General features: G+C 35.3%; 1 protein-coding gene across 1 annotated transcript in view; it reads right to left on the bottom strand.

Annotated features, from left to right (window-relative positions):
• Window positions 1-17569, bottom strand: part of LOC136043493 (laminin subunit alpha-like) — a 167433-nt gene that overhangs the window by 119917 nt on the left and 29947 nt on the right. The window contains exons 7-11 of the mRNA XM_065728411.1: window positions 15447-15617; window positions 13143-13356; window positions 10330-10539; window positions 8676-8948; window positions 7252-7389 (exon numbers count right to left, since the gene is read on the bottom strand). Coding sequence (XP_065584483.1) covers window positions 7252-7389; window positions 8676-8948; window positions 10330-10539; window positions 13143-13356; window positions 15447-15617 — 1006 coding nt within the window. The remainder of the gene's footprint in view (window positions 1-7251; window positions 7390-8675; window positions 8949-10329; window positions 10540-13142; window positions 13357-15446; window positions 15618-17569) is intronic.

The raw sequence follows: 17569 nt of genomic DNA, 5'->3' as shown, positions 1-17569 counted from the left end.
ATTCCCTGTGTCCCCGTCGTCATTTATATATCCCCCTGTGCCCCCCGGCGTCCCCGTTGTAGTTGTGTCCCTGTGTCCCGGTCGTCATTTATATTCCCTGTGTCCCGTTCGTCATTTGTATCCCGGTGTCCCGGTTTGTATAGGCTATACATTCGTTTTTGAAATGGTATATGATGAAATAAATTTTTGTATGTTTCCCCTTTTTTTCTTTTTATTTTTTTTTTGGTTTTTACTTTTTTTTTAGTTTTTTTAGTTTTTTTTCTTTTTTTTTATTTTATTTTTATTTTTTTTAGTTTTGCTTTTCTCCTTTATTTTTCATTTTTTTTTCCTTTTTTTATTTTTTTTCTTTTTTAGTTTTTTTAATTTTTTTTTATTAGTTTTTAGTTTTTTTTCTTTTTGGTTTTTTTGTAGTTTTTACCTTTTTTTAGTTTTTTTTTAGCTTTTTTTACTTATGTCCTGGTCGTCATTTATACTCCCTGTGTCCCGGTCGTCATTTGTGTCCCGGTGCTTTGTTGATGGTGATTGCTAATCGAACATTCCTTGTGTCCCGGTCGCTTTCTCTTTGAGTGTCCCGGTCGTCATTTATATTCCCTATGTGCCGGTGTCCTGGTCGTCATTTGTGTCCCAATGTAATTTCGTAATTTCGTCAGTCGAAAACATGACTTCAGTCGACACAGAAACATGACGTCACCTGACACACAGACAGACAGACAACTTATTTTTATATATATAGATGTGCCGGTGTCCCGGTCGTCATGATAGAGAAAGAGAAAGCTGATAGAGAAAGTAAGAAAAGAAAGCGTGCCGAGGAATCACAAGAACAGCAAGAAATCAGGCTTGCTGCTGATAGAGAAAGTAAGAAAAGAAAGTGTGCCGAGGAATCAGAGCAACCTGAAAGTTATCGCCTGGCATTCAGGCACAGCCCAGTCGATGATTATAGCTTGAGTAGATGTGTTCAAATCGGGACAATGTCTAAAATTTGTCCCTATTGCAAGGCCTTGAAATTCAATGGTGAAACAATAGGAATGTGTTGCGCCTCAGGAAAAGTTAAACTTCCTGTATTGGCTGCACCACCAGAGCCATTGAAGACTTTCCTTACTGGAACTACATCAGAATCTAAGCGTTTTTTGTCAAAAATCAGAAAATACAACTCATGTTTCCAAATGACGTCGTTTGGAGCCCAAATCGAAAATCCAGATCAATTTATGTCTACTTTCAAAGTAAAAGGGCAAATTTATCATAGAGCAGGGTCCCTTCTACCATTCTCAGGCGAGAATCATAAATTTTTACAATTGTACTTCATCAGTGATAGAAATTCTGAATTGAATGCACGTTGCGAAATTTCTCCCAACGTTGAAAGGACAATCGTTTCCCAATTGCAACATCTTTTCCACGAAAATAATAATTTAGTGCGTCTGTTCAAAACAGCCATCGATTTGATGCCTACTGATACGCATAAAATTGTTATTTCCGCTGACAAAACGCCTCCTGGCCAACATGTGCGTAGATACAATGCTCCAACTATCGACGAAGTGGCAATTGTTATGGTCGGTGATCAGTTTTTACCTCGAGATATTATTCTTCATAAGCGAAACGCTCAGTTGTTAAAAATTGTTGAAACTCATCGATGCTACGATGCCCTACAATATCCTATCATTTTTTGGCATGGAGCCGACGGCTATCACTTTAATATTAAATTGATGAATCCAGCCACTAACAAAGAAATGAATAAGAAATGCAGTGCAATGCATTATTATTCCTATAGACTAATGATTCGGCAGGATGAAGAAAATTATTTTTTAAAATGCCGTGAATTGTTTCACCAATTTGTCGTTGATATGTATGCTAAAATTGAATCAGAACGTTTGCTATATATGCGCCTGAATCAGACCAAGCTCCGCTCTGAACAATACATTCATTTGCGAGATGCAATTATAAATGACGGTAATACCACAAACGTTGGAAGATTAACAATTTTACCTTCGTCATATGCTGGCAGTCCCCGTCATATGCATGAATATGCTCAAGATGCTATTGCGTATGTTCGTCTCTATGGTCGTCCAGATTTATTTATTACATTTACATGTAATCAATCTTGGGACGAGATACAGCAGCTTTTACTTCAAGGACAATCGGCGGTTCATAGACATGACATTACGGCCCGTGTCTTCCGGCAAAAGTTGAAATCACTGATAAACTACATAGTAAAACTTGAAGTGTTTGGATCAGTGCAATGCTGGATGTACTCAGTGGAATGGCAAAAACGAGGTTTGCCACACGCACATATATTAATCTGGCTACACAAAAAAATTACTTCGAACGAAATTGATGATGTGATTTCCGCTGAAATACCTGATAAAAATGTCGATAAGGGGTTACATGATATTATTGTAAAAAATATGATACATGGACCTTGCGGTGCACTGAACGAAAATTCACCATGCATGGCCAAAGGAGTGCACAAAGCAATATCCTCAACTTTTAGTATCAAAGACAATTACTGGCAATGATGGTTACCCACAATATAGAAGATCTACTGAAGATGGCGGTAAAACAGCAATAATAAAGAAGCGTAACGGTACCACCATCGATGTAGATAACCAGTGGGTTGTTCCATATTCCCCATTATTATCAAAAACATTTAATGCACACATAAACGTTGAATACTGTACCTCCGTAAAGGCAATCAAATACATATGTAAATACGTCAACAAAGGCAGTGACATGACAGTTTTTGGCTTGCAGCCCGAAATCAAAGATTTCGACGAAATCGTAAGATATCAGGCTGGAAGATACATAAGCAGTAATGAAGCTGTTTGGTGAATTCTTTCATTTCGGATACATGAACGTAGTCCAGTTGTTGTTCACTTAGCGGTACATTCACAGAATGGTCAATGTGTTTATTTCACGGAAACCAACGTGCAACAAAGAGCCCTGAATCCACCGGATACAACATTAACAGCTTTTTTTTCGCTTTGCAAAAATGATTCTTTTGCAAAAAAACTGCTGTATACTGAAGTGCCTTCGTATTGCACGTGGAATACTAAAAATAAAGTATTTGAACGTCGAAAACAGGGTAAGTCAGTCGACGGCCAACCTACCATCTTTAAACATACCACGATAGGAAGACTCTACACCGTTCACCCCAATCAACATGAATGCTTCTTTCTACGCCTGCTTTTGGTGAATGTACCCGGTCCGACATCCTTTGAGTATTTGAGAACTGTAAACAGTACTATACATGACACTTACCGTAGTGCATGCCAAGCTCTGAATTTATTGAAGAATGACCAACACTGGGATAACTGCATCAATGACACGTGCGAAACGTCAACCCCAAGTCAAATTCGTGCATTGTTTCGCATCATTTTAACAACTTGCTCTCCATCAGCTCCTACAGAGTTATGGGAAAAATATAAGTCAAAAATGTCCGAAGATATACTCCATCGAAAACAGTTAGAGACGTCAGATATGACTTTTGATTTTACATCAGAAATTTATAACTACACTTTAGTTATTATAGAAGATTTGTGCGTACGTATGGCAAACAAACCTCTTCAGGATTTGGGAATGCCTTCACCTAACCGTATCGCTGCTGTTTCGACATGTGTAGAATTGGATCGTGAACAAAGTTAAAGTACGAGTGATCTATTGTCGTATGTACAAAATAACATTTCCAAGTTAACGTCGGAACAAAAAGACATTTATGATACGATAATGCATTGTGTCGATAACAACGTTGGAGAAATTTTCTTTTTGGATGCGCCAGGAGGTACTGGTAAAACGTTTGTGATAAAACTGATTCTGGCATCAATTTGATCAAAAAATGATATAGCGTTGGCAATTGCGTCGTCCGGAATAGCCGCAACATTGCTGCCTGGTGGAAGAACTGCTCATTCCGCTTTGAAATTGCCTCTCAATTTGCATTCTACAGAAACTCCCACGTGCAATATTTCCAAATCATCTGGGATGGGTAAAGTATTGCAGCAATGCAAACTTATTATTTGGGATGAGTGCACAATGGCACACAAAAAATCGCTCGAGGCTCTGGATCAATGCTTGAAAGATTTGAGAGGGAAGTCGAAACCCTTTGGCAGCACATTAATATTGCTTGCGGGAGATTTCAGGCAAACATTACCTATAATACCTAGATCAACTCCTGCAGACGAAATGAATGCTTGCCTGAAAAATTCTAATTTATGGGCACACGTAAAAATATTAAAATTAACTACAAATATGTGTGTCCGATTGCAAAACGATGACTCTGGTCAAACATTTTCAGATCAATTGCTGGCAATTGGAAACGGAAAGCTCCCAGTAGACTCAATTTCAGGACGTATACAACTACCTGCTGATTTCTGTAATTTAGTGACGTCCAAAAATGAATTGATTGAAAAAGTATTTCCGAATATTCTAAAAAATTATAAAAATAATAAATGGCTAAGTGAAAGAGCGATTCTCGCACCCAAAAATATAGACATCCACGAAATCAACAATATTGTTTTGACCAAGATTCTAGACCAGGCAGTCCTTTACAAGTCAGTCGACACAGTTTTGGAGCCAAATGAAGCGGTTAATTATCCATCTGAATTTTTAAATTCCATAGATCTTTCAGGGTTTCCACCACACGTGCTACAACTAAAAATAGGCGTACCAATAATACTTTTAAGAAATATCAACCCACCAAAGCTTTGCAATGGCACGCGACTTGCCGTAAAAAAAAACAATGGAAAACCTAATAGAGGCCACAATCTTGATAGGGCCTTTTGAGGGTGAGGCTGTTCTTATTCCTCGCATTCCCATGATTCCAACGGATCTGCCTTTTCAATTTAAAAGATTGCAATTCCCAATTCGATTAGCATTTGCAATCACCATTAACAAAGCTCAAGGTCAATCATTAGAAAAATGTGGTATAGATCTTAATACTGATTGTTTTTCCCATGGACAATTGTACGTTGCATGTTCGAGGGTCGGTAAACCTGACAATCTATTTATATGCAGCGACAATTGGACAGCGAAGAATGTTGTATATTCGCAAGTTTTACGCAGTTAATTTGTATTGTATCTATCTATCTATCTATCTATATAAAAACGAGTTGTGTGTATGCATGTTTGTTTGTTTGTAAAGAGCGTTTGCATATGACGTCATTATTAGTACATACGGCTTTGTATATGCACAGACAATGGGAAAGCCAAGAATGTTGTATATTCGCAATTTTTACGTAGTTTAACTCCTGCAGACGAAATGAATGCTTGCCTGAAAAATTCTAATTTATGGGCACACGTAAAAATATTAAAATTAACTACAAATATGCGTGTCCGATTGCAAAACGATGACTCTGGTAAAACATTTTCAGATCAATTGCTGGCAATTGGAAACGGAAAGCTCCCAGTAGTGGGAACGCCAAGAATGTTGTATATTCGCAATTTTTACGTAGTTTGAAACACATATATAAATCTATCTATATTCACAGGTGGGACACAGGGACACAACTACAATGGCACGTAACTAATATGGCGCGTAACGACTTACGCGCGCGGGGGGGCTTGGGGGGCGCGAAGCGCCCCACCAACTAGGTGTTGGGGTGGCGCGAAGCGCCACCCCAACAGCTAGTATATATATATATATATATATATATATATATATATATATATATATATATATATATATATATATATATATATATATATATATATATATATATATATATATATATGTTTTTAACTACGTAAAACATGCGAATATACAACATTATTCGCTGTCCCATAATTTCATCAGTTGACAAACATGACGTCAGTCGACAAACAACTTCATGACGCATACAGCTCAATCCTTAAAATTTCGTCAATCAACAAACATGACGTCAGTCGACACACAAACATGACGTCACTCGACACACACACACACACACACACACACACACACAAACACACACACACACACACACACACACAGACAACTTATTTTTATATATATAGATAGTGTAACAGACAAACAACTTAATTATATATATATATATATATATATATATATATATATATATATCCTTTCTTTTTTTTTTATTAAAAAATAGTTATAGCAGAGAATAGCGGTTTTAATTTTATCCGTCCGTTCTAGTATTACTGTCTAAATGCAAACAAAAAACTCATAGAGCCATGTTTGTCAGTTGACAAACATGACGTCAGTCGACAAACAACTTCATGACGCATACAGCTCAATCCTTAAAATTTCGTCAATCAACAAACATGACGTCAGTCGACACACAAACATGACGTCACTCGACACACACACACACACACACACACACACACACACACACAAACACACACACACACACACACAGACAACTTATTTTTATATATATAGATAGTGTAACAGACAAACAACTTAATTATATATATATATATATATATATATATATATATATATATATATATATATATATATATATATATATATATATATATATATATATATATCCTTTCTTTTTTTTATTAAAAAATAGTTATAGCAGAGAATAGCGGTTTTAATTTTATCCGTCCGTTCTAGTATTACTGTCTAAATGCAAACAAAAAACTCATAGAGCCATCTTTCTTATTCTAAAGCAAACTTTCTTCTAGATTTGAGATTACTTAAGCCAAGTAGTAAAACGAAATTCTCACATTTTTTTTGAAATGATCAACTATACTGAAATATTACATTCCTTTAATAGAATTACAACAAAAACCAGAAATGCACATAATCTAAATATTTGAACTAAAAAATACTACATTACCTAAAACTGTGAAACGTGTTACTCTTACAATTTACAGCTTTTAAATAGTTTTCTAATATTTAAAAAAATAATTCCAATGTAGCGTTAAGCTCAATTATACAGCTTTATTTTGGTAAATACCGATTGAAGTTATTTCAGGAGAAATCTGAGCAAAAAATAGGGAAACACAGTTATTCTCAGTCATGGCTGGTTTTGCTTAGTAAACATGAAATTAAAAATACATCCAGTGATAAACCATAACAAAGACCTTAGGACCACAAAAATATATTCTCTGCTTCACACAAGTTTTAGCTTCGGGTCTGACTATGTGTGTTCTTATTCCTTGGGATTGCAGCACCCTCTCTCAAAGTATGTTACGGTAGAAATATACATAAGGTTCAATACATAAGGGGCTGTTTTCTGATAGAATACAAAACGAGCATATAATTTCAGAAAAAAGCCAATGAGATAAACACAAAACTAGGACAGAACTTACATTGACAATCAGGGAAATTGAAAAAGCCATGTTCACACTGGTTGCAAGTTCGGCCAGCAAAATTATGACTGCATTCACATTGACCAGTTGTAAATTCACAAGCTTCAGATACAGACCCTGGACTGTCGCACTCACAAGCTAAGAAAAGTTGGGAATTAAATATTAATCGAAACGTTCCAAATAAAGCCAAATAAGATGGTACCCTTTCAAAGGTACTTTCTTTTTATTGTGAAATAAACTCTAATAATGAAAATTTTGTTAACTTAAATGAAAATTGTATGTACTTACCACAAATTCATGATGCATTATAATTGGGAAATAAAGACCTAAATGCGTAATATATCTACAAATGCATGACCAATTTATGTCCTGACCGCACCTCGAGAAGGAGCGTAGGTTGAATCGGTATTCGTAGTTGCATTTTCTAAAGTCACATTTGAAAAATATATAATCCGTTTATCACAACAATTTTTAAGCGTATCTGAGAAATCTATCGAAGAAATTTGAAACTTCCATCTGCAAAAATGTGGATTAGATATTAGATATTATAATTAGATATTATCAAATTAGATTAAAAATAAAGTGATATGAAGAGCAAATTTTTTAAATTCAGGGAAGTCTTGCCCATCTCTGTGAGATTGGGCAAACTTTCGAACCAAAGAGTTCTTTTTTCCTAATATTCTCAAAAAAATGTTATGAAGGCCAGTCCTGAACTGCTTATATTCCAAAAATATTCAAATTCTTATGAGAGCTCGTGTCACCATTGAGAATTCTCTATCATGTTAGAGAATTTTTGGCCTTACAGCTCAACTCTTCATTTTCTTTTTTGCAAAAAGACCCACTGATAGTGTTAAAAGATTAATTATCTTATCTGAATCCTGGGGTCCTAGCTGGACGCCTTATCATGACTTAGTGTTAACTATTTCCCAAAAGTATTGAACAGCCCCTGGGTAAATATGAAATATGGGTAAACCTGAAAAGTTTTTGACATCAGGAGGATGCAGTACCTTAAAGCACCACCCTATCTCCATTATAAACAAGCAAATAACAAAGAAATACCAATAAACATAATACTAGACCAATAAAAACAAACAACTATACTGCCGAATCAACTTTCAGTATTTGATATGTCCAGAACTGACGCAGATCGCTGTTGGCCTAACGGAACTGAAACTTTGTATTTTTTGGTGCATTCACGGCCTAAGTCATAATTGGCGCATTAAAATTTACTTAAAATTCTGCCTAAGTACTCTAAAAACAGAATTCCTTTCAAAGCAACACTGAATTAAATGAAACTGAATTTAATCTTACCAGATAGCAGAACACTTCACATTGTAAATTGACCTTACTACTTATCTAGACATGGTCGACTTTTTGAATCTTCTATTAATCAAACGCTGAAAGAAAATAACAAAAAAACTTACGAATACACTCAGGATAGTTATAATATCCTTCAGCACACTGATCGCAAGCTTTGCCGGCATAATTCTCTTTACAGGGACACTGTCCACCTCCAACTTCGCAAACAGGAACTCGTGTTCCGTTGATACTGCATTCACATGGTCGGCAGTCTGGATAACCAAAATAGCCAAACGAGCATCGGTCGCAATTAGGCTCTTCAAACTCCTTACGACATTCACACTTCCCAGAACCTTCTGCACAGTTGCCGGTGGAATAGAACACATCACACGCACAAGCTGGAAGAAAAAGAAGAAATTATTCAGTTTCCAGAACCCATCTCCTTCTGTTGAGCATTCTCTCTTTGTGCTACCATTATTCAAGGCGACAAACACTTAGACAGGTTTATTCTGATCACCTGAAGGACCATCAAACTTATTTCCTGATTTCTCGTTTTTCAAGCTGGAGGATTCAAAATATTCGTAAAGGATTTAAGAACCCTGACGAATTCATTCCCCGTCATTAGGAAAAAAATTGATATTTTCTGACAAAACTGGCAGAAAAATAAACACTTTCCTGTGGCACTTCCTCTTTTGTCATAGGAAGCACAATAGCGCTGCCTAAGTAAAGAGTGGTGTTGGCACAATGTGTTATTTTTTTTTCTGACCAAGGCACGTGGTATAGAAGAAGTTATCATATAAACTTCGAAAAGGGCTCATTCGATTGGAAATTGAAAGTTTTAGTGCTCTTTTTAAGAGCCAAAAGTAACTGGAGGGAAACCATCACCGCCACGGCCATTATTTCCCGAAACAAATTTAATCAAAATTTTGAGATAGATATTTTGTTCAGCATAACTGAAAAGTCCAGTAATTATGTCTTCGGGGAATGACAACCCCCATAGCCCTCATGGGAAAGGCTATACTTTCTACTCTCAATCCACATGATCAATATCCTCATAGCCGCTCTTTCATACTTCGCCCTTAGGACTATCATCATTTCAAGTAAAGTTTTGGCCAGACACATTACTATAATGTGAGTGGTATTTTAGGTCACATTTAGCCATGTATGAAACAACGTTATTTTGAATCAATGATCTCGATCTATTCTCTATAGTTTAAAAAGGACATAACTTTAATTTTAAAAGACATAACCTTTTTTCTCATGAAATTAGAGATTGATCTTGAAATAAAACTTTAAAAAAAATCCCAAATGTGAGGGGCCGTTTCACCACCTTCAGCTTTTCACGAAAAATTTTTACTTGCGGTTCATTGCCTTTAATACGAATTTAAAGTGTTTTTTCCTTACCTTCTTTTTCTAAAATACCTTGAAAGTGAGCGGGCTTAGTCACCTGTATGTGAAGAGACATATGAGGTTTAATGCGTTCTAAATTCACTGACGTTCCAACAAAAAAAAATGTAAAAGAAATTGAGAAACCAAAACGAGGGTGATTTTCAGCCAATGGAAGAGAAACAAAGTAAAGACAAACATAGATATTTCGCCAAGGACCTCCGCCCAGCAGTCTGGTAGACACCCTCACGGACAAGCTATAGACCCCCACAAAGCGATACGAGTCTTCCAGCACGCTATCTCTTGGTAAAGAAAAATCCTTAGCCGAACTAACATAAGGAAGAAGCGAAGGAAAATTTAAGCAAATAAAATAAACAAGACGAGAAAACTTACGTTCACAAACATCCGTGGCATTTAAAAGTCTTCCATAAGGTCTGAAATACCTAGATTTGCATCTGTCACAATTGACTCCTTCAGTATTGTCACGACAGTTTTGACAAACGCCCCCGCCTTCATAATTACCCTCAATATCAAGGGATCTTCTCTCTCTGTCGATTTCTTCGTCGTACTCACACTCGCCAGAGTGTCCAAAACAATTACAAGCTAGAAAAAAGATACAAATATTACTACTATCAATGCAGAAATTATGAACTTGAATAAACTTCTAAAATTCATGAATAATAAACAAAGCATATCAGTGATAAAGGCTCCAGTCGAGCTTCGAAATTTATGAATGAAAAAGGAGAAGAAACACACATTTATAGCTAAACCTCGATTCGCACAAATGGGATAATGCCTGTATATGTTTATGCCTATAAACATATGTTATGCCTATATATGTTTGTGACAAATGTTTCACATATGTCATTACAAGTCGTAATTACTCTGTCAACTGTATGTTTTTTTGTTTTTCTGGGACACCATAAGCTCACACAGATACCCTGAAGACCAGGGATGTAGACACAATCTTTTTTCAGGAAAGCTGCCTTGTCCAGGTTAAAGGGGAGGGTACAGCACTGAAAAAAGCATAAGACATGTTAATTATTTGAAAAATAGTCATAGCTAATCGAAACCGCCAGAGCATTTAGGCGCAGCTTCATCCACTGCACTGTCACAAAGTTGACACTTGACATTTAATGTTCGACGTTCAAGCGTTTGACACTTAAAGTGATTTGACATAACAAATATCCCAATGTTCTACAAGCGTAATTATGAAATAATAATAATAATTATTTATTTACTACCCACTATACAGGAAATGAATTGGAGTAATGCAAGAAAAGAAAAAAAAATAAATATATTTAACATCAACACGAATAAATAAATATTGCACTCAATGCGCTATGGCTACCCGGATAAGAGGGCGGTTAACACCCAATGTGGCATAAATATTCTCTTGAAGACAGCTATTACCCTTCTTCTGAGTAAATTTCTAATGAATAGTGAATGAGCTAAGATTAATGGAGGTAATTTTATTTGTATTAGATCGCAAGATTGTCATCTTCTTGTTTAACAGTGCCACTCATTTCAACCCCAGAATAAAATTTGTGGTCAAGTTTGTAGTTATTTTTTTTTAAAGCAGATCATGGTTGGGTTGGAAGAACGATCTCTAGCCCATAGGTATCCGAGAATTTAAAAACGAGTTCGAAAAAATGTCAAGTGAGGAAGAATCGTCATTTGAAGATTATTCAGGGATTGTAATTGTTATTTCCGCAAAACTTAATGGTGAAGTTCACTGCAAAAAATATTTTATGAAAATTTTGAAAAATAGGCTGACACTCCTGAAAATAGTGTTGGATGGCGCTGTGTGCACCAATGCACCATTGGATTAAGCATGGTCAAAACCCTTTTCCGAAACAATTACAGCCCCACCTTGAACAAGGAAAGTCAGGTTTTAGCAAGGAATGCACTAATGTCTCTCATTCTTTTCTGTTTCTTCAACACTGGCACAGCTTAGATATACAATACAGTTATGAAGACTCGATTTATTTTTGGGACACAGTGCGCTGTGGCGCTCCTAGCGGCTGGAGACAGGAAACTCGCAGTGTCAATCTAAAAGTCGGAGCATTTGGACTGACGTAGTGAATAGAATCGTAAAACTGTGATTCATTGCTATGTGAAAATATGCCGGTTGGAAACAAAACAAAATTGCGTTCCCGCCTATGGTGTTGTAGTACGATCTACACGTCGGAGAGCGGGCTCGGAGGAGGCGCCAAGTTCAGAGCTCTCTACCAAAAACTTCTCATGGGCAAGATAGGAGTCTTCATAACTGTATTGTATATCTAAGCTGTGACCACTGGTGAGACACTAAAAAATTATTTGAGGGCTCGTTTTAAAGCTAATTTTTAAATCTACATGCTTTTCATAAATATCAAACGATAACATCAAATGAAATGCAATTTTGACAAAAAAAAGTATCTTTATACATTTTTTCTAGGCAGAACATCGTTTGGACACATTCACGGTTTTGTCATTGAAGTCATTGAAGACAGATTATGATAAAAATCACAAACATTACTTAATAGGACAACCCGTCCATTTAGCTGAAATATCATTTTCGGCTACAAGGCAAAAAGTATGAAAAACTACGTGGCTTAAAAGAACTAACTACTAGCGCCACAGACAAGTACAGCACATCAAATAGAATTGAAACAACTCAAAACAATCTTAAGTTTATTTTATGGGAATCTGAATTTCACTTAAATGTTTAATTTAAGATTTGAAACGGTATTCCCTTTCATAAACATGCTTCGTTTTTTTAACTTCCAACTAATGTAAAGCAAATTTAAAAAAAACTTCAAATAAATGAAAAAAAAATCAAATAAGTACAATTACTATTTCTACTTAGATTTTTATAATTATCATGATTTTGCTTATACTTCAGGCTGACGTTTGTTTGTTTTTCATAGAGATGAACTTGAATTTCCTCTTTTATCAGTTTCCCATTATCTTTGGATTTAATATTTCACACTACGATTTTTCTCTTTTTTCAACTCGTAAATATTTCAAAATAAATTTCGTATAGTTCAATTTTTTGATGAAACAATCATAATATAATGATGAAATCAAACATAAGTCTTATAACGAGAACCGGCACAAGCAAATTCAATTTTAATTGTACTGAAAAGAAGAACAGCTAGAAGCATTGTATCCATTCCATACTGCTAGTAAGTATAGTTACATAAACTAATTAGAAATAAACTTACGTTCGCAGACAAAAGGTTTCCCTGCCTTTGATTGTTTCCATTTCTTTTGAACGAATCCCGGGCAACAATATTCGCATTGAGCACCGCAAGTATTGTGCTGGCAGTTACAAAGTAGCTTATATGGCTCCCTAGGATCAGTGACGTCACAAGTACTGGCGTGACCGTTACATACGCACCTGCCACCAATACTAATATCACGGATTGAGTAGAAAAACTAAAAAAAAGGAATCAGACATGAAATCGTTGCCGTTTTCTCTTCATCTTTGCTTAGATAATTTAACAGCGGCATATCTCTGATGTTCCCATAAGCCGTCTTATGATTCTTTATCTGTTGGTGAAAATTGCAAAGAGTCTTCGCTTCTATTGGCCTTGACTGGGATGAAAAGTGTAGCTCAAAGCTCAAGGTCTAATCGATACAATTGTTCTAGCCAATACCAAAACAAAGCCGTAAGCAATACACCTTTGAAAAAGTTGAAAATCTGAAATAGGACCTTTGACACATAAACTAATGCGAAAGACAAGACAAATGTGAATTTTACACTCAAAGCACGACCTTAAGAAAAGATAAATAAATGACATAATTCAGCTAAGACAGAAATTTTAAGAAAGGGAGGAAACAGTAATCACAAGCTATACATTTATGTCTTTGCTCTTTCAAATGATTGAGTTTTTTAAACAAAAAAACTTTTATCGCTTTCTATATAAACTGTTATCAACGAAACTAGTTTCATTTTCATATACAATTATCTTGATTAACCACGACATATATATATATATATATATATATATATATATATATATATATATATATATATATATATATATATATATATATATATATATATATATATATATATATATATATATATATATATATATATATATATATATATATATATATTGTCTGAACCACAAACTGTTTGATGTAAAAAAGGCCTACATCGTCTATATACTGCGAATCTTATCGCTGAAACATATTATAAACAAATTTCTGAAATGATGCTTATGATAACCATCATCATCCCAGGGGCACGACGTGGACAAGGGTAATGGCCCTTCTCTAGTTTTCGGAAAAAATCCTTTCCGGTCTTGAAAATAGCCCTTTTTGGCATTTTCTTTTGAAACTGAAAGAATAACAAAATTACTCCCTCCCCATATTTTGAAAAATGTACATTTTCTTCTTCCATACATTTTCATAAACTATCACCCTGGTACCCTATATACAAACAATTCCAAATTATACAACTACAACAAGGTTTCGGCTTTAGTTCATTCAAAGTGATATTCCTATTGGCTACTGAATTATATAGCAATTAAGGTGCAAATAATATTTCTTTTTCGTCTTTTTTTATAATTTATTATCGACTTAACTAAAATCTGAGCTTACATTTTCTTTGCAGAGGAAATAGAAAAAGGAGATATAAGACTTGAAATACAAACAAAAGTCCCTGCTGGTGAAACTACATAAGGTTAATCCAGTTCATCTTTTAGTTGTCCTTGTTTAATACAACCTGCTTGATTATCTTTGGTATACATTTTTTTAAAAGTTTTTTGAATAACAATATCAACCGAGCTTACCAATAAATTCAAGCCCCACTCAACCCAGAATGAGTGGAATTATGTAAGAATCCAAGTGTTTGAAAATTGAATGGATGAAGAAAAATTAAAAACTCCTTTTGCAGCCCCCCTCCACCCGACCAAAAAAAACAACCTCAATATCATTTTGCATATATTGAGCAGTAGATTTAACATTGACATTGTGTACACGTGACAGCAATCAGGTTTATGACCTAGTAATTTTTAAAGTATGTCCACTATAATTCTAGAGTTTCTAATAAACACCAAGGTGACAATAGACATCTTTTAATTTCTAGAATATTTAATGGTGCAGTTAGACTGTATGTCTAGGATTCAGTATTTCAAATGAGTGTTCTAAGCAGGATGTGCAATATCAACTCATTACTCAACTGGATAACTACTAAATTGAAGATACATACCTAATTACCTAACTACTAAACTGAACTTTGATAATGAACTGAACTGATAATGAAATGAACTAAAATTAGGTAACTACTAAATATTACTTGACAACAATTTAACTAGAAATACAGACAAACGGTCAATTAGAAAGGAGGTGTCGGTAAAGTAACGATTTACAAATGGAGTGAAATTTATCTCCAAAGAGGTAAAAAGCTATAAAAATCTACGATGTTATGCGAAATAATTTACACTATGTTTCAATGGACTTTGATATACAGTTATTACCCCCGTCCCCCCAAGGTCCTGTGTCAAGAAAAAACTTACTCGTCTCGTAACAGTTGGATCATTTTTTTGAGCGTTCATGAGCTGTCCAAATAGAGTTTTGGCCCGTAGGAAACGAAGCCGAATATTCGTAGCTTTGGTCCATTCCTGGAGCACACTCGAATTGAAAAAGTCATTTGCTGAAGGCCTGTTATTTAACAGCGATACAACAATCTGCAAAGGAGTAACAAAAATATAAGAATAAAACTCAGGTGCTCAAAATTCAAACATATTCACTGGGGAAAAAAGTTTTAGTTAGAAGGACAATATATCGGTATCCAGTCTGCTGCATTCACATAGGCATAGGTCCAATCCTTGTGAAGGAGGAGGGTGGGATTTCTAGGGGAGTTATGACACAAGAAAATAAAATATGTAGACCATAGTTTGGAGGTTTCCAAGGTGATGGGGATATTTTGGACCCGGGAAGAGGGTCAGCCATTCCCTTTTTTGAATCGTCCATGCCTACATGGATGCATAAGTCCTGAATTAAACCAAACCTCTTCAAGCAAGAAAAATATATCATGATCCTGGAAAGCTGATTTCTGTGCCTTTCGGCAGCCTAAAAAATATTAGTGTCAAAATTACAATGAAATGAAGGAACGTGTTGGTTTAGCGTGTGCGTGTGTAAGAAGGATAAACAAGTAGAGGGGCTACATTTAGTTTCGCGCCAGAGTTACTTAATTCCATTGAAATGGCTGATTTTTCACCTTAGAATGAACAAGTGTTATTTTAGGGTCTTCTATCTAAGATACACAGGAGGGAGAAAATAAATTCTCGCCTGAATTTAATACCACCCTGGAACTTAATGTAGTTATTTTGGTGTCAACGAAGGATGAGCAGGAAAGAACAATTGAATTCATACCCCCCAAAAAAATTCATGTCAATGACCACATTTGTATACATTCGAAGAGCAAAATTACATCATTTTTTCCCACGGGTGGTTGTATTGTTTTTGTATCTATGAAGTATGCAAAATTACAAGAGATGGCAAATGACTCCGAACAACTAAGGAAAAAGCCACGGAACAAGAAACGATAAAAATAAAATTTAATTGTAAACGAAAGTATTGCACAAAGAGATCTGAGGAAGGAGGAGTTAATTTTTAGTATCTGTGACACGTGCAAAATTACAAAAGATGACAAATGACAAGAAACAGCTAAAGAAAAAGGCATGGCACAAGAAATAATAAAATCACATTGAATTGCAAACGAAATTGTAACTTAAAACTATAGCATAACGTGATAATTATGCTATTGCGTAATCTAAATATTTCAGAAATTACAATGAAACAAAGGGTGCGATATTTTAGCGTATGTAAAGGATAACCAGGAAGGAGGAATTGAATTTACGTTATAATTTCCAATGCGTAATTCAGCTATTCCAGTCAACATAGGCATTGGAATATTCCTGGTTGTTACTGAATTATATAACAGCGCAATTAAACCAAAAACATAACGACTGGGGAAGCTGAGAAAGAAGGGTTTTTTGGTATAAAACATCATGTAAAATTACACATGATTTTAAACGAATTTTAACAGCTAAATCAAAAGGCATGGGAAAATGTCTGACAATAAGGCACAAAAATGAAGCGCAACAAGATCTGGGGCTAGTAATATGCCTAGTTTTTTAGACAGTCTATTTTTCTACAAACAGTAACTTTAAAAATTAGAATCTATTTATTTCTTGAATCGTCTAAGAAGACTTATGCGAGTTATGGTTTCAGTCAGAAATAAAGGAAAAACGGCAAGGAATATGGCCCTGGACTTTACAATCTTTACCGAGAAAATTACCAAGAGTATTCGTTCAAGTTACGGGAAGCTAGTCTCTCTGAAATTTAGCTTCAACAGGAAGCTTTTTGTCAAGCTTTACGCAGCAGTTGCTCTCCTTCACCTGCTTTATGTATCTCCGCTATGGGACTGGTTCACGCAAACTGACAGAATAAAACTCCGATATACTCCAAATACCTCGAGTATTTGTTTCGATACCCGCTCTACAACAAAAACACATTACTTCTAAGATCTCAAAATATGGTGGATCCAATTGTCGTTGTGCCGTCTACTGAAAGAAGTGCAGCAAAAAAGGCATTGGAAACATTGTGCGAATTTTTGCCTCTACACCTGATATAC

This window comes from Artemia franciscana, unplaced genomic scaffold (assembly GCF_032884065.1).
Source record: "Artemia franciscana unplaced genomic scaffold, ASM3288406v1 Scaffold_674, whole genome shotgun sequence".
Taxonomy (NCBI): domain Eukaryota; kingdom Metazoa; phylum Arthropoda; class Branchiopoda; order Anostraca; family Artemiidae; genus Artemia; species Artemia franciscana.
Note: the sequence above shows the minus strand (reverse complement) of the source record. Positions and strands in the feature narration are given on the sequence as shown.